The following is a 19,330-nucleotide window of genomic DNA, read 5'->3' as shown; positions in this document are numbered from 1 at the left end:
CAATTGCAAAAGGGCTGAATGATTGAAGAGCAAGTTCAGAAATAAAGAGTAAAGATGCTCGAAGGTCCCTGTATCTCATCTCTCCTCCCTAACCTAATATTCAGATAGCCAATTATCTAAAAGACAACTGGTATTTCATTTGAAAAATTTGACCAGTATTCTGAATATTTGATTCAGCATATAGATATGTGGAAGCTTTCCAAATAATTAATTAAAGGATTAAAAAACTTTTATTCTAGATATTTGTCTTTGTATGAAAAATTAAAAGACCATACATCAATTGGTGATCATTGCTAAATTTATGGCAGTGTTGCAAAATAATTACTGCTTTTTTGAAAATGACTCTAGATGCACTTATTTATGATTATGAGCTTGTAGCACTTTTATATAATCAATGCATTTCTTGTTCTCTGTTATATTTATTTTCTCTTTCATTTAAAATTTTGATAATTTTTCAGGAGAATATTTGTGATAACCTTAAATTAAAATCCATAGACAATAGGAATTAGCACACAGGAAAATAAATATGTATGGTAAAAGCCTAGTATGGATTCCATTATTAATTAAATCTAAACTAATTATTAATTAGCTCTGGGAGCTAGAGCAAAAATGAAAATATGAGAATTTATTTTTTTTGAAATATGAGAATTTATAAAGCTTTCTTTATTAAAAAGGAAAACAAAAACAAAACAAGCATGAATTAATCTGGGAAATAACTCTTTTCTGATACTAAATTCTAGGGCTAATTTATTACATCAGTTCTTGTATCTAATACTTGTGCAACATAACAGATAATCTATATTTTGTAAGGAATGTAGAGAAATTCAGTGTGTGAGAGTTTTACACTTGTTACTAAATAAAAAGTCATTAAAATATTACATCATAACTCGAAGTAATTTCTCTAAGTGGTTACACTAATTGAGGCTGCCAGTGTTTTTAGTGTAACTGAATACAGGCAAGGCCAGAGTCGGCCACCTCGAAGATTCCAGCCTTTGTTAAATTAGACTTTTTTGGGTAGAATGTCAGCTGTAACGTTGACTAACTTGAGAAAGTGGGAGAAGATTGGAGGAGCAGAGCTTAAAGTTAACATAAATTCCAATGTTTAATTCATCTGTGTTTTCTTGCTCTAGTACTTTGGAAGTGTTGCTGAAATTATCAAGAATCATCAACATAGCCCTCTGGTTCTTATCGACAGTCAGAATAATACAAAAGATTCAACAAGACTGAAATATGCAGTTAAAGTTTCATAGATTTTTTTGAAAAAGGTCAACATCATTGCTTCAGACATTTTACTTATTTCTAGTTTTGAGAAAAAGTCCCCAAACTTCATATTTTGAATTCTGAATCATCCAGTAATAGGATAGAAGATGGAGGCAGCTACTGAGGTGGTCATCCATTTCTTTATAAGAAGCTCACATGGACTTGTTCTATTGCCTGACCTGAGGAACTGTGAATATTTGGTGAGGTTGAGTTATCATGCTACTAATATTCTCCAAATAAACGTCTTTATTTAAAAGAAATAGGTGTAAAGTCTTTTTAGTCATGTAAGAAAATAACTCTCTATTTTCAAAATAAGAAAATAATACTCTTGGATTAAAACAAAGCTGCTGGAAATTTGGGTCACCACAATGGTCACCGGTACACTAATGTAATGTCTACTGCCAATGCTTGACAATTATGTCTTGGTTGAAATTGTAATGTGTAGAAAATAAAATATAGATAATGTGCAATATTTATAAGTACAGATTAAGGGGGATGTCCATTTTGTGAGTGGGAAACTGCAACTAAGCCATAGGAGATGTATATAGATATGAACTTTCTGGAAGTTCTTGTCCACAATTATGTTGTTAGCTTTGCTTATTAAAAATAATTATACCCTCTTTGATCTGCATGTCTATTAAATGGGCCCTAAGCTTGATATGAGGTTCAAAGGGAGATGAGAGAAAAACTAGGGAAACATCCCACAGAACAAGAGCAGGAAAGCAGACACTGATGAACACTAAGGAATGAAAGAGATACCATTATGAACAGTCATATCCAAGGTCTTAGATCACCCCAGAAATGTAATATACTTTGTTATATCAAAGCTTTGCATTCTACTATGTACTTTAAACAGGTACTTAAATGATAAAGCAACTAATCAAGATAAATCTAATAATTAAGTGAGGAATACACTTGATCACTGAATAAGATAGCAAAATCTGAAAAGATTTTGAAAAACTAGAAGGCAATATTTCAGAGTAACACACAGACCCACTTGCAAAGATAATTGTATTTCTAGCCTCTAGAACTGGGAGACAATGAGTTTCTGGGTTTTTTTTTTTAAGTCATTCAATGTATAATACTTTGTTATGGTAGCCCTAGGAAACTAGTATAATCTGTATACATTTTTGACAATGAAATCAAATATAAATGGGTTTTGGAAATCTTGTATGGAAAGGTTCTTTTTTCCTTTTAGGAAAACAATGGAATCATTTAAAATGTTAGGTAATTCATAATTTAAAGAAAACTGGGTTTATCTTTTGTAAAGCAAAGCATCTATTTGTGAAGTATGAGGTTTCTGTTTCAGTTTTCCTCAGTGTTATATGGAATTATTTTCTACTTGAGTAAATTCTCACTAATTCCTTCTGCTACCACAGTGATCCTGGCTCCATAGCAACCTCTTTGGATCCATCCCTGTTCTCTCCCCCAGGTAGCCTATTCCAGCTAGATGGAGGAGAACAGCCATGAGATACTACTAATCCAGTCGACTGATATTCAGCACTGCTAGGGTATGTTTCTTGGAGCAGAGGCTGGGAAAATTGCTGGGAGATAAGCCAGTCTCTGCTGAGGAATCCACTTCTCCCCAAAGCTGGAGAAACACCCTATCCGAGATAGCAGTCTTTTCCCCCTACCTGTTACAAGGGGATGGCCCTACCTACTTCTCTAAAACCTTCCTAGGCTACTCCATGAAACTAGAAAAGCTTTCAAGAGATCTCAAAGGCCCTGCCTCTGACTTGCAGTACCTGACAAACAAGTGGTTTTGCAGGAGATTTTCAGGCAAGCTATGTGGTAGAATAAAAGTTGCTAGTCAAGGAGAAGTACGTTGCGTAGCAGCTCAAGGAAACAAACCACTACACTTCCTGTTTTGTGCATCAAGGATGTTGCAAACTACATTGCAGCTGCAGTAGGAGGAGGACTGTTCCTTTGTTCAAATGTACACGAGAGATGGGAAGAGGAGGCTGGGGCCACCAGAAGCCTGAAGTGTGCCATAATGAGTCAGCCAGAGCAATGGTTCAGATAAACCTGCAGTCTTGGAGCTAAACCAGTCCCACTGCAGCCATGACAGACTTGCCTACAAGGGAGTCGCAGGGAATAGAGTGTAGAGATGTGAATGAGACATCATCTTAAGCCAGGCTGAATTCCTGTCCTTCAAAATGGCCCTAACATGCCCTATAACTCAGCCTCTATTTCCAGGCAGTGTTGCAGGAAGCCACTGGAAGACTTGCCTCCCAGCAAGGTTAGTTGCACTGAATGCCCTTGGCATTTAGCAGCTGTGTCTAAACACAAGATGAGGTGGTACCAGCTTCAGAGTTAGGTCCGGGTACCCTAGTCCTACCATTTATGAGTATGTTATCAGGCATGTTCTTACCAGTGTAAGCCTCAGTTTATACATTTGTAAAGTGATATCTTTCTGGTAATGATACAAGATTTAAGATAAGCTAGTATATGTTAAATACCGGACAATTAGTTGTGCCTAATAAATATTAATTTCTAGTCCACTAACCAAAATCTCCTTTGCAGAGATAAAATGTAGTCAGTGGACAATCCTTCAAATAAACCAACCTATAAGTATTTTTGAACATTTAATAATTTTAACTTTGTCTCAGGAAAATCCCAAATATTTCTCTATGTCCATGGTTATTAATCTTTTAGTTATTGCAAAATTCTTTGAGAATTTGATGAGCGCTATGGGTCTTTGCCCCAAGGGAAAAATGTGGTTATGCATACACACAAACTCTAATCATTCTAGTAGGTATGTAGTAGTATTTCACTGTGGCTTTGTGTTTTCTTGATGACTAATGATATGAACATCTTGTCATGTGTATATATCTTCCTTTTTTGAAATGTCTGTTCAAATCTTTTGCCCATTTAAAAAATTGGGTTGTCTTCTTTTTATTAAATTATAAGAATACATTATATATTCTGGATATAAGTCCCTTGACAAATACATGTATTGTAAATATATTATTTTCCTTCCCTGGAGTAAACTCTATTTGATCATGATGTATCATCCTTTTTATATATTGCTGATTTGATTTCCTAATACAGTGTTAAGGATTTTTACATACATTCATAAGGGATGTTGGTATGTAGTATTCTTTTCTTATAATGTCTGTCAGGTTTTAGTATCAGGGGAATGATGGACTCATAAAATGACATGAAAAATGTTCTCTTTTCTACTTTCTCAAAGAATTTGTATAGCACTGATATTATTGCTTCGTAATATGTTTGATAGAATTCACCATTAAGGCCGTCTGGGCTGGTGTGTGAAGGTTTTTAATTATGAATTCAATTTGTTTAATAGATAAAGGCTATTGAGACTTTCTATTTTTTCTATGTGTTTTGTTAATTAATGTCTTCCAAATAATCTAATTCAAATAGAATGTTAAATTTATATAAAGTTGATACTAATATTCTCATATCCTTTTAAGGTCTGTGGAGTCTGGAATAATATCCCCTCTTTCAGTCCTGATGTTGGTAATATATATCTTATTTTCTTCAGTCCAGCTAAAGATCATTTTTATGATCTTTCCAAAGAACCAAATTTTGCTTTCATTGATTCTATTCTTTGTCTGTCTTCTATTCATTAATTTCCACAGATGCCCTTATTATTTCCTTCCTTCTACTTATTTTGGGTTTAATTTGCTCTTCTTTACATGCTTTCTGAAGATGGAAACTTACATAAATGAATTTAAAACATTATTGTTTTCTAATATAACTATTTAAAGCTGAAAGTTTCCCTCCAAGCACAGCTTTAGAACATCCCACAAATTTTAATATAGTTTTCTGCTCAGTTTCATTCACTTCAAACATTTTCAAATTTTGTGATTTCTTTTCTTTAAACCATTGGTTGATCAGAAAATTGCTATTCAATTTCTGAACATCTGGCAATTTTCCAAATCTTTTTCTGAGATTGATTTCTGATTGAATTCTGTTGTAGACAGAAAATACGGTCTGTATGAATTCAATTCTTTTAAATTTACTGAAAATCGGAATGATCCAGTGGATGTCCCACATATACTTGTAAAGAAGGTACAGGGTAGGGGCACCTGGGTGGCTCAGTCGTTAAGCGTCTGCCTTCAGCTCAGGTCATGATCCCAGGGTCCTGGGATCGAGCCCCACATTGGGCTCCCTGCTCTGCGGGAAGCCTGCTTCTCCCTCTCCCACTCCCCCTGCTTGTGTTCCCTCTCTCGCTGTCTCTCTCTGTCAAATAAAATCTTAAAAAAAAAAAAAAAGAAGGTACAGGGTGCAGTGTTATAAAATTTCATTTAGCTCAAGTTGATTGGTAATGTTGCTCAAGTCTTTTATGTCCTTACTGATCTGATTTTTTTGCCTACTTGTTATATCAATTACTGAGAGTGTGGAAATATCTAACTATGCTTGTGTATTTGTGGATTTCTCTTTGTAACTCTCAGTTTTGCTTCATATATTTTGAAGCTTTGGTATTATGTGCATAGGCCTTTAGAATTGTTATATCTTCTTAATGAACAGATCTCTTTATCATAAGTTTTCTTTTTATCCCTAGCATTATTTTTTGCTCTCAAGTCTACATATTTTTATCCTCTCACAATTTTCTTTTTAAAGATTTTATTTATTTATTTATTTGACAGAGAGAGACACAGCGAGAGAGGGAACACAAGCAGGGGGAATGGGAGAGGGAGAAGCAGGCTTCCCGCCGAGCAGGGAGCCCGATACGGGGCTCAATCCCAGAACCCTGGGATCATGACCTGAGCCGAAGACAGACGCTTAACGACTGAGTCACCCAGGCACCCCCACAATTTCTGACTTTTAATGGGAGTGTTTATACTATTTACATTTAATGCAGTCATTGATGATTGGGTTTAAATCTACTATCTCTATTTGTTTTCTATATAATCCCACCAGTTTTTCCACCCTTTTTTCCCTGCCTTCTGGTGGGTTGAAGTTTTTAAAATCAACTCTATCTTCACTATTGACTTATTAGCTATATCTCTTTGTTCTTTTTAATGGTTGTTCTAGGGTTTACAATATACATCTTTTACTTACCACAATTTATCTTCAAATACAATAGTGTATCTCCATTTCTCTTTCCCTGCCTTTGTACTACTGTTACACATTTTACTTCTACATGTTATAAATACCATGATGTTATTTTTTGCCTTAAATGTTGAATTCTCCTTAAAAGAACCTAAACAAAGCAGGTAAAGTCTTTTAATATTTATTCATTTACTCACATTTCCAGTGGTCTTAATTCCTTTGTATAGATCGAATATCCATCTGGCATCATTTTCCTGTCACCTGAAGCTTTTCTCTTAACATTTAAGATAGTGCAGTTTTGCTGGTGATGACTTTTCTTAGATTTCTCTTATGTGAAATTGTCTTTATCTTCATTTTTGAAGAATAATTTTGCTAAAGAATTCAAGAATGACTTTTCCCCTTCAGTACCTTATAGATACCATTCCACTGTCTTCTGGCTTGTGTAGCTTCTGATGACAAGTATGTAGTAATTCTTCTCTTTGATTCGGAGTACATATGTGTGCTTTTTCTTCTCTGACCACTCTTAACATTTTCTATCACTTGTGATTATGAGAATGTGATTATGGTATGTCTTAGTGTGGTTTTCTTTGTTCTTTTCCTGCTTGAGCTTCATGTTGCTTCTTGGATCTTGGGATTTATAGTTTTCATCAAATTTAGGAAAAAATTCAATCATTACTCTTCAAATATTTTGCCTGTCCTCCTCCTTCTCCTCCCCTTCTGGGACTCCAGGGACACAAATGTCATACTACTTGACATTACCCCACAGTGTGGCAGCCATGGAGGTGTACTGCTTGGATTTCCCATCCAGAAAAAACTTGGCATTCAACTGTGAGGAATGCAATTAGCTGACAGCCTTCAGCTGTTAGTGCCTTTATAATCTACCTTGGGTTTTGAGCCAAGTCTATGCTCTTCCTTGACAGTCTTCACTCTGGCCATTTCTGCCTAACAGGGAACTCTAATGAGAAGTCTTTGACCTAATGCACTCATTGAGTTGGCTGATTTTATCAGCAATGCATGGTGGACTGAGGCTTTCTATACCCAATCCTGCTTCTACTCACAAAACCTTTTTTTTTCCCACCAGCGTCTGTACTATGGTTTCAAGGTTTTTCTTATTCAATCTTGTTCCCTCCCCTTTAATTTTTCCCAGGCATCACTGCTCAATAAACCTCTTGCTTTCCGAACTCAGCATCTTCTCCTCAGAAAACCCAATTGACAAGGTTAGTACCAGGAGTAGTCCAAGAATATAGGCAGTAAGATAGATCTTTGGACCAGATTATTAACCACCCAGCTGGTAATGAGGACCTCATCCTGGGGGTATTTGAGGCATAGACCATCCCTGGTATAAAGTGGCAACCCAATTGTTAATCTCCTGCCGAGAGATAAGAAAAAGCTGAAGATCAAACTCAGGATTTAATAGAGTTGCTGAATTGCAAAGATAATTTAATTCTAAACCAAGACAGGTCTGTTTTGCCAGTGTCAAGAGTCCTAGTTCAGAAAACCTGAGACCCTGGCAGTTGGGTTGAGTATATCTGGTGATGAATGGTAGTGAATTCATTGTTGGTGGTGAATGCCACCAATTATTTGGTTTCCCAGACTCCTCTAAACCCTCAGAGTCTACAGAGGTGTCCCTCTCATTAAGAATTATGACCCTGTCTGTGTAGGAAGACATTGCAGAGGCCTCTCCCCTGCAAGACAACAGAAATTTCCTTTAGGATATGCCCCATCTCCTGGCTGCTAGACCAATAACTAAAGTTAAATTACAGCACAAACCAGCTATGGATGTGCTAGACCTGCTGAGGTAAGAAAAGAATAAATTCTGAAAGAGATTAAAGAATTAGGCACAATGTACTGGCAGGAGCTGAGGAAGTACCATAGGACTAGATTTTGAAAATGGCTAAGCAAAGGAGCCAGAATATAAGACTGGATAAGAAATAATTTATTAACTTCAGGATACAGAATTTAACACCCTGGCAAGACCCCTAGGAGATGGTATAAATTCACTAGGTGGCTCCTGCAGGACTAGAGAAAGTGATGATCTTCACTAATTGAGGATGCAATGTCTGAGTTGCTATGGAAGATAGTGGAGGAAAAAATTTAAGACACAGGGAAGTAAGCATGCTAGTGTGGATGTATTGTGTGAGGGCAGAAGACCCACCAGAAAATTATGTTCCTGGGAACAAATGTACTCACCAAGGCCATCAGAAATGCACTGGTAAGAGGGTAAGAAACATCACTAAGAAGTTCACTGGTAGTCCCTTCCTGGTTCCAGTGTGATTTTTCCCATCAGTGGATTAGGGATGGCCAGTGACAATCACTCTTCAGTGAGCTTCTCAGCCACCTAGCAGGTCCAATTCTAGCCTGTGACATCATCCACTGAGCTTTTCTGCTGCCCTACAGGCCAATTTCTGCTAACTGGCTCTAGCCCATCAGTGCTCGTAGCAAATTTCTCTCAGCCACCTAGTAGGCTCCAGCTTGGCCACACCCTCTAGTGAGTTTCTCTGCCACTCAGTGGGGCAACTACCTATGGACCAGCCTAAGGCTACCACTGCCTTCCAGTGAGTTTCTATAACACTCGGCAGGCTTTTTACAACAGAAGAGCTCTAGCTGACCAGCATCCTCCAATGAGTTTCACAGCTACTGAATTGACTACCCCTACAGACCAGCTGAGGTCTGCACCATCTGACAAATTTCTTTACTGTTAGCCAGCTGAATGTACCTGTGGCAGCTACAACCTCTTCAATAAGGTCTGAATCTCAGAGTAGGGATTGGGAGCCCTATTCTAAGTGCTTAGTTTCTTCCTTATTCTTTTTCACTCCTAAAAATAATAGTGATTCCTACATTTGCCATTGCTGTGTTCCTTAGCATCCGATTTTTCCCTTCTAATGGTTAACCAACTTTTACTGGGTGCTAATTCTAATGGCATTATTGATATATAATTCACATACTATAAAATTTACCCACTTAAAACTATATGATTCAGTGGGTTTTACTATATTGAGAGTTGTGCAACCATTACCACAATCTGTTTAGAACATTTTCACTTCAAAAAGAAAACTCCATACCCATAAGCAGACACTCTTTATTCTCCATCAACTCTCATCACAGTTAACTTCTAATCTACTGTGTCTCTATAACCTTGCATATTCTTGACATTTCATATGAATGGAATCATACAATATGTGGTCCTTTGTGACTGGCTTCTTTCATGTAGCACATTTTCAAGGTTCATCCACATTACAGCATGTACCAATACTCCATTTCTCTTTATCTCTAGTAATATATAATACAGATATACCACATTTTTTTCATTCATTGGTTGATGGACATTTGAGTTGTTTCCACTTTTGGCTATTATGGATAATACTGCTCTAAACACTTGTGTACAAGTTTTTAGGTGAATATATGTTTTCTTTCTTTTGGGTATATATCTACAAATGGAATTGCTGTGTCATGGTAACCAAGTTTAACAGTTTCAGGAACACCCAACTATTACATTCTGCACCACTTTACATTCTGACCAACAATGTATGAGAGTTTCAGTTTTGCCACATACTCACCAGCACTTGTTATTGTCTTTTTTATTATATCCATTTTAAAGGGTGTGAATTACTATCTCATTGTGGTTTTGATTTGCATTTCCCTAATGAATGAAGATGTTAAGCATATTCTCATGTGATTATTAGTTATTTGTATATCTTCTTTAAAGAAGTATCTATCTATTCAAATCCTTTGACCACTTTCTAATGTAACTGTCTTTTTATTATTGAGTTATAATCATTTTAATATATTTTGGGTACAATTCCCGTATTAGATATATGACTTGAAAATATTTCTTCCATTGTGTGGGTTGTCTTTTCACTTTCTTGAGTTCTTTGAAACCCAATATTTCATTTTAATGAATTTTTATTTTCTAAAAAAAACCTACTTTTTTATTTCTGTGCTCTTGGTGTCTTATTTAAGATTTTCTAAACCAAGATCATAGAGATTTACACCTATGTGCCTTTTATAGTTTTATCTCTAACTATATGTCTTTGATCTATTTTGAATTAACTTTTATGTACGATGTAAGGTAGTGTGTAAATGCATTCTTTTGCACATGGATATCCAGTTGTCCCAGCAACATTTGTTAAAAGACTATTCTTTCCATATTGAAATGTCTTGGCATTCTTTTCAAAAGTTAATTGACCATAAATGGGTTTATTTTTGGACTCTCAACTCTATTCCATTGATCTACATGTCTATTATGTTAGTACTCAACTGTCTTGATTACAGTAGCTTTGTAGAACTTTATTCTTCTCTTCAAAAGTGTTTTAGCTATTTGTTATTCTGAACCCCTTGCATTTCCATATGAAATTTTAGAATCAGTTTGTCAATTTTTGCAAGCAAAGGCAGCTGAAATTCTGAGAGGGACTGTGTTGAACCTGTGGTCAATTTGGGAAGTCTTTCAATCTTAACAATATTAAGTCTTCTGATCCGTGAACATGGGATGTCTCTACATTTATTTAGGCCTTAATTTTTTTCAACAATGATTTGTAGTTTCAATGTAAAAGTCTTGTATTTCTTTTGTCAAATTTATTTTTAGTCCTTTAGATGACACTTTAGATCTTTTTTCCTCAATTTAGGACTGTTCATTGCTAAAATCTAAGATCAAGTAGAACTGGTTTTTCTACTGATCTTGTATTCTGCACCCTTACTGATCTCATGTATTGATTATAAAAAAAATTTTAGTGGGTTCCTTAGGATTTTCCACATACAAGATCATGTCATTTAAGATTACAGATATTTTTAATTCTTCGTTTCCTATCTGGATGTTTTTTCTTTTATTTGCTAATTGCCCTGACTAGAATGACTAGTATAATGTTTAATGGAAACAGTGAGAGTAGACATCCTTTCTTGTTCCTGATCTTAAGGGGAAGGTTTTCAGTCTTTCACCTTTAAATTTGACGTTAGCAGTAGCCCTGAAGATAAAAGTCCCATTCCTGGCAATAGATAGAACAGACCTCAATCACAAAGAATTGTAATCATTTGTTTTGACTAGTCTGGTGGCTTCCTGGAAGACTAGTTTTTGTCTGACTTGAAGCTTGCCTGGAGCTAAAGCTGCTACCTAGGGGCAATGTTGAAACATTAACAGGCAAATGTTTCGGTTACTGCTGCCTAAGGTGATAGATAACATTTGAGGCAAGCAACAGACTGACCAAAAACTAGGGAGGACAGGATAGGGAATGAATGATGTCTGTAAGGGCTTTGTAAAGTTACAACATATTCCTGGGAATCTAGAAGACTACATACAGAGTCAGGGTTGTGTGTGTGCTAAGGAAAGCTCTGAGAAGGCCTCATGCTGTCATCTCTGACTGACCTGGAGGTTCTGCCAAAGTAGAAAGTGGAGGCTAAGGCACAGTTGTAAATTGCCTGGCTGAGTGTTGGAGGTGCACCACAAAAACACACAGAGTCCCCAGCAAACACTGGGAGATTTTTTCATTCTGGGGTGTTTAAGGAAATCTCTGTCCAATCATTAGCTGGCCATTGAGCTAACGTAACAGATACTTCAGTGGCCACACATGACAAATAATACAGACTTTACAAAATTAGTTCAGCAAAGTTACTAGACAAACAACTACAACAAGCAGCAACAACAAACCCTGGGATGGAAGTGGGGGTGGAGAATCTGATTTTCAGAGTTGCCACATTGTAACATTTTAAATGTTCTGTTTTCAACAAAATATTACAAGGCATGCAAAGAAAGAGAAAAGTATGGCTCATACACAGGGGGAAAAGCAATCAATGGAAATCCTGAGAAAGCCCAGGCACTGGATTTTTTAAGCAAAGACTTTAATGAAACCATGTTTAAAGAATGAAAGGAAAGTATGTCTTAACCAAATAAATATAAATAGAAGTAGTGAAAAGAACTTTTAATTCTAAAACTTTCCATTACAGAATTGAAAAGTATAATAACAAATGAAAATTTCACTTGAGGGGCTCAGCAACAGATTGAGCAAGCAGAAGAGAAAATCTATAAACTTAAAGATGGATCAACTGACATTGTCCAGTTTAAGGAACAGGGAAAAAAAATGGAGAAAAATGAACAGAGCCTATGAGAATAGAGCCAACATGCATAACAGCATATATATAATGGGAGTCCCAGGGGGAGAGAAGAAAAAGAAAGCATTAAAAAGAATATTTGAAGAAAACTTCCCAAATCTGATGAAAAATACTAACCTACAAATCCATGAAACTCCAGGAACTCCAAGTTCTCAAAGATATGTATACCAGACATATTATAATCACACTATTTAAACAACAAGGGAGAATCTTGAATGCAGCAAGAGAAGTGACTCATCACATACGAGGGGTCCTCAGTAAGATTAAGAGCTGACTTCTCTACAGAAACCATGGAGGCCAGAAGCAGTAACGGCATAGGCAAGGTGCTGAATGGAAAAAAACTGTCAACCAATTTTATAGTCAGCAAAACTACCCTTCAAAAAGGAAGAAAACATTGATAAACATTACTAGCAGTCCTGTCCTACAAAGACATGCAAAAGGGAGTCCTTTAGGCTGAAAGGACACTAGATAGTAACTCAAAGACAGACACACACAAAGACAGACAGAACTGATAATGGTAATTATAAAAGAGAGTAAATGTATCTTTTATTTATAACTTTTTCCCCCTCAATTTAAAAGTCAAATGCATAAAGCAATAATTGATGGGCACCTAACTTCTAATGATATAATTTGTGATAATAACAGCATGAGGGAAGGAATGAAGTCGTGTAAAGCAAAGTTTTTATTATTGATATTTAACTAGGTAAAATAGATCAGCTCAATCTTTTCTAATAAAAATTCTATACGTTTTAAATTGTCTATTTCTTATTTTTTCATTTGTAATTTTGGTGTCATATCTAAGAAGACTATATAAACAAAGGTCACAATATTTACTTCCGTGAGTTTTATAGTTTTGCTTACATTTTGGTTCGTGATCCATTTTGAGTTAACTTTTGTGCATGTAGTGTGAAGAAGACTTTTTTTTCATTCTTTTTTTTCCTTCTGTGCTTCAGATTTTGTAATCTCTCCCCAACTATCTTCAGGTTTGCTGATTCTTCTGCCAGCTCAAATGTACTGTTGAGCCTCCTTAGCAAAAGTTCCACTTTGGTTATTGAAATTTTCAACTCCAAAATTTTCATTGTTATTTCCCATCTTTTTATTTTCATTTTCAGCATACTTTAATTCTTTAAACTTGGTTTCCTTTAGGTCTTTTAACATATTTACAATTGCGGCGTAACACTTATCCTGTATCTGGTATCCCTCAAAGGAAGTTTCTATTGTCTGCTTCTGCCCGTGTCACACTTTCCTGTTTCTTTGAACATCTCATAATTTTGTGTTGAAAACAGAACATTTTAGGTAATATAGAATCTCTCCATGTTGGTTCTCCTGTCCACTCTGGGCTTATTTTTATTTAGTGACTTGGCTTGACTAATTCATGAAGTCTGACTCTGTTACGGCTCAACTTGTTTCTCCCTCATTTTTAAGCCTGATTTCCTTCATCCGATTTGGGAAGTTTTCTTCAAATATTCTTTTTAATGTTTCCTTTTTCTTCTTTCCCCCTGAGACTCCCATTATGTATATGCTGTTATGCTTGTTGGGTCAGCAAGCGGTTGCTTCTGAGTCAGCATCATGTAATGACTAGCCACCAATTAATAAGAGGTTGTGTTTAAGCCCCCTGAATTAGGGAGATTAACACCCTTCACCACTGTGTGGGGCTTGGCCTTTTTGCACTATTTAGGGAGTTTCCAAGTTTTGCCCTACATTCTGTCAGAGACTTGTAACTCACATTCCCCCTCTGCTTGCTCCTAAGCAGCTATAGTCTTGAACCTACACACATTACTTCTGGTTACAAGGGATGTCTGTAGTTTTACCCACTCTCTTGGTTTCTCTCCCTGATCTTGTCTTTACGTTTTCTGGCTGGTATCTATTGGTATCACCAGCAACTGTTAGCCTCTATTTATTGGTAGCTGATTGTCCTATAGTTTTCAACAATATTCAGGGGTACAAACTGCTCCAGTCTGTTCCAGGTAAAGTTAGGCCCCTAGTAATGGGAAGTGTGCTGTCAAGTCTTTGAAGCTCATTTAAACCTTCCCCTGAACAGAACCCCTTTGCCTTTGTGCTATGGAGCATGTTTTGGGCGGGGGGGGGGGGGGGGGGTTGAGTATGGGAAACCGGCTCTTACTGAATGTCTCCCAGATCCTCCCTGCAGAGTAGCTGTGTCAGGGGTTAGAGGGCATGGGGGAGAATTTTCTATCACCTCCCAGTATGGATCTTCCATAACCCAGAATCAGGGAGGATGGAACCTGCTAATGTTCACCAGCGGCAGAATATACACAGAATAGCTCTTCTGTCCCCAGAAAGCTGGGACAGATATAAGCTGCCATTTTGATGCCAAGCCCCCCAGAGCAGGTCCCTTGCAACACGGTTGTGTGGGAAAGGGGACTTGCACTATTAAGAGGAGCTGTCCTGCCCTGATTCTCCTTATACTGCAGGATTTGGAGTCATACAATGGCTAATCAGCAGCCATCTCCCATTTGTTATAAGCCTTCTGTGGAACACCTGTGTGGAAAATGGGATCTACCAAACAGGGATATATTTAATCTTACACCCAAGCTGTGTATCTCCCAGTTAGGTTTTGTGGTGTTTCCTTTGGCATAACTTCACATAACTTTCAAATTTATTATTTTGTGGCTCTTACTATAAATGGGTCTTCTTTTATTGTTTGCCAAATGATTACTATTAAGTGTTCAGGAAAGCTAATTTTTAGTGTACTTCTTTAGATTTTCAAAATATTGAAATCAAGTCATTTGCAAACAGTATTTTGATCTCTACCCAAGTTTTTCATTTTGTTTTCTTACCTTTTTACATTAGCAGTAACTTATGAAGTAACTGATGATAGCAGGCACCCTAACGGAAAGAAGCAATTTCAGTCACAACTCCAAACATTAGCTTCACTTTTGGTTAAAGGACTCTGAAATATTAAGGAAGAATTCTCCGAACATATTAAAAATGACTTTACTAGGAATGAGTATTTTTTTAGTAAGTACATTCTTAACATTGACTAAAATCACGATTTTTGAAATTGATGTACTTAATATTAACATTCTTCCTACACTATTTACTCAAATATTTGCACTATCACAATAATGTATGTACTTTTCAAAGAAAGATTTTTAAATTTGGGGCACTTATTAACAGAAGCTCAGAAGACAGAACTAAAAAAATAATAATAATTCAAAGAAGACTTTGTCGAACACCTCTTCCAAGATATTGACTACTTCTCAATTATCCAATTAAGAGCATACTTAAATCAATGAACACCAAAATCAACCAAAGAGATCCTATTTCAACTCTGCATTATAGTAAAATTTTTCTGCTACTGCTACATTCTCAACTAGCAGCAAATAATGTCCCGAAAATTCCTCCAGCAAGTTTCACCAGATAAGATCCTCAATGGAGTCAAGGCACTTTGTTGAAAACAAGAATCCTAACAAATTGCTATGCAATGAAAAGGGGACATACCCCAAGTTAAAAAAGATGTCAATAGTAGGGGGAAAAATCAATAAATCAGCATATGTATGGAATTAATATTATTTTCACCTCACCTCCATTCTCCCCCATCCCAAGAACTCTTATTACTTTTCTTAACAGCTATTTCAAATCACTTAAAGAACTAGTATCTATTTCTCATCTAACCTGGACAGAAATTCCCACAGCACCTGTTTAACTTTTAATCCCTCCATAAGATGCATTATCCTTTGCACACAAATGACCCATCTACTTTACCCACTAATCCTTTTCATTACATTTACATTCTCTTCACTTTTAAACACATCTACACTGATAACTTACATGCTTATTTTAGTTTTTATACTTTGTTTTGTACAGTGTTATACATCATTAAAAAAAAACTGTATCAAACTTTTTAATTAAAAAAAAATCCGATTCTAAGAGGAGACCTTTGAGAGAACTAAACCAAGGGTTAGTAAACAATGTGGTGGGCCAAATTCAGCCCATGGCTCATTTCTTTAAATGAAGTTTTATTAAAACATACGCATACTCATTGATTTATGTACTGTCTAGGGCTGCTTCTACAATATGACAAAATTAAGATGTTATGACAGAGACCAAACGGCCTAGAAAGCCTAAGTTATTTACTAACTTAACTTACTCTTTACTGGTAAACTTTACTGACCCCTTAACAAAATCACAATTTTTCATTAAAAAATATATGTATTACATTTCAATCTACTGAGTGCTTAGTAAGATAGAAAGGTAAACTTTTTTAAAATTAAATTATTTTTTTAATTGAAAGCCAAATAGAGAGGCCCATTTCCAATGGAGATGGACAAGTATGAAAAAATGAGAACACATTCCTGACCAAGAAGTTGGATTGCAAAAATAAAACTCTTCCAGTTGTAGTAACAACCTCAAACCACTGCATACTCATATTTTAGAGAACCATCTTTAATTCAGTTTCAGCCAGGAGAAAAAAAAAGGATGGAGGGTTTGGGTTCTGGATTTTTCACTATGGCAATAAAGAGGCTCCAAAGCAGGTTTGCCTTCTTTAGAATAACCTAACAAATCAGAAAAGGTACTAACCAGAGTACCTGGGGCATGAAGCTTTTTAAAATGGCTTTTAAAACTTTAAGGCAAAAGGTATGTATCACAACATTAAATATATTTTTACTGGTATGGCTATTCTGAAATGTATTTGTATAATGCTGCAAACATTGCCAAGATTGCTGCTTCTCTCCTCTATTCATGGAAGGCAAGGAATTATAATAAATCTACCCATAAAAGCAGAGCATTTCAAGTTTATTGCTGTTAGGATACTAAAGAGCATCAGCCTATGACTTTCCTTATCAGCATAACTACAGTAACTTCATGATAAATGTTACCCTTCTCAAAATTTCAAAATTTTACCTATGATTTTGGGGGGGAAAAACCCACACTATACATAGTTCCCTAGCATTTAAAGAAAAAACATCTTTGAAATATAAATATTTCCCATTAGAATAAAATTCCAGTTTGATTTTAGTACAGTAAAAAAATTATTGTGTAAACACAAACTTAAGATAAATTTAATTGAAGAAAATGTTCATTACAGAAATTAACATTGCTTACCATTCTTTAAACACCTTATACATTATTAATATATACTGTGTATTTCCAATCAACTCCATTCTTAGGCTCAATTTAAGAAACACAATTGTAACAGGTTTTATACAAAAAACACTTCACTAGGAAAGTAGACAAACTACACAAAAAAGTACACGTATAATGTGCATAGCAAGATAGCTTGAAGCATCTATGTATGGCTTTCTTTAAAATAAAACTTTTGGGGGAATGGGCCCATTTGGGACCTACTGTTACAGTTGACATATGTAAACTGTTTCACATCTTTTAGGCACTTGCTAACAATAGTGTTCAATCCCTGAAAAATGAATTTACCCAAAAAAAAAAAAATTCTACATCTAAAATAAAAACCAAGAAAATAACATGGGTAAAGTCTTACATATTCCTTTTAAATTAAACAACCAGTTTTATTAGTGCATGCACAGAACTAAATGGAAAGAAAATAAACTTTTTATGTCAAAAATCTTCTGTGCAAAATTTACATAACAAACTGAAAAGTACAAAAATATGTACAGGTTTAAATTCTTTCTTATATACAGAAAAGAAGCCCTGAAGTTTTCAATCAATGAAAATGTTTTAACACTTGTAGTAACAATATAACAAAAATTATACAGTAATTTGTAATACAAGAACTCCATTATCCAATAATCCAACAAAATTTGATCCAAACTTACACGGTGAAGTTTCAGTCGATGATTCTGCTGTTGTCATGAAAATATCCATTTTAAAACTCTACCTGCTGGGTATATCCCCTAGGAATTGGTCCTGAAGTTTTATGCCCTGCCACTGAGTCCACTACTAATGCTTCTTCATTTCAACTGCCAACAATCAGTAAAATAATCTGCTTTGGGTTGTCAGTGAGACTGAAAAGGTGCTAACAAAAATGGTTTGTCCCAATGTGTACATGTTCAGACACCTAATAGTAATTAAACAGCAAAAATTTGATTTGCTTTGCTAATCTTGCTTAAAAATATTTTTCCTGTAGAGTGATTCTTAATTTTCAAGAAAAGCCATTCCCATGGAAGTGCTTCTATGTTCCACTTTTCAAATGGATGGAAACCAAGATAAATATTGGCCACTTGATTTATGGGGTACAAACAATTTAATAAGCATAGTTCTGTGCAAGAGAATCACTGGAGATTATCATCAAATTCAGAAAAATGTTCAAGTTCTTTAATCAGACTTTAAACTGGACCAAGAGAGTTTAATTCTTCTTTTGAGGCTGCCCATCTACTGCAATGCTTGACATAGCCATTTAGAAAAAGAAAATCACCTTGGGAAGGTATTCCAATTCCTGATATGGGACACAGCATAAGAGAAAAAAGATTTACTTGTGAAAAACTCTATTTCAAGCATCATGAGGTGCAACTGTAGTTAGTTAAATGTACTCTCAGAGGAGCCTAACACCCTTCAAAAGAACTATATTTAGCAGATATAAAGTTAAGTTCTTTACTCAAGCTCTTAGTGTATCTTCACAAATGAGGAGAAACTCCTTCAGCTCCATGGTGAAAGAGCTCTCCATCTTCAGAGGAGCTACACTTATCAGATTCATAAGGCTGGTGGAAGAAGAGAGGGAATGGAGCTGTCAGCCGTTACCCTCTACTAAGAGTCACTATATAACTAAATTGGGAAAACTTTTATCAAAATTTTCTTTAGCCCTAACTTCCCAAGAACACATTTAAAAAAATTAAATCAAGATACATCTGTGCTGCAATTAGTTCCTTGCAAAACTTATGTGTGCAGTGATAGCATTTTCAAGTATCACACATAAAACTTTTTTTGTCTCCCATGGAAATATAGCCAACTTTCAGATGCTCAATTTTAGGTACTATACTGAAGTAGAAAATGTCTGCCTTAAGGTAATCCAACCCAT

The 19,330-nt window shown here is 35.7% G+C and overlaps 1 protein-coding gene across 2 annotated transcripts in view; it reads left to right on the top strand.

Moving 5' to 3' along the window:
• Window positions 1-1,876, top strand: part of BLNK (B cell linker) — a 75,393-nt gene extending 73,517 nt beyond the window's left edge. For both annotated transcript variants that reach the window (XM_044916112.1, XM_044916111.1), the window contains one exon: window positions 1,131-1,876. In XM_044916112.1, coding sequence (XP_044772047.1) covers window positions 1,131-1,250 — 120 coding nt within the window. In that variant the 3' untranslated portion in view covers window positions 1,251-1,876. The remainder of the gene's footprint in view (window positions 1-1,130) is intronic.
• The last annotated feature ends 17,454 nt before the right edge of the window (window positions 1,877-19,330 follow it).

The sequence above is a fragment of the Neomonachus schauinslandi genome, chromosome 6, assembly GCF_002201575.2.
Source record: "Neomonachus schauinslandi chromosome 6, ASM220157v2, whole genome shotgun sequence".
Taxonomy (NCBI): Eukaryota; Metazoa; Chordata; class Mammalia; order Carnivora; family Phocidae; genus Neomonachus; species Neomonachus schauinslandi.
The sequence above is the reverse complement of the archived record's forward strand: the minus strand, read 5'-3'. Positions and strand labels throughout refer to the sequence as shown.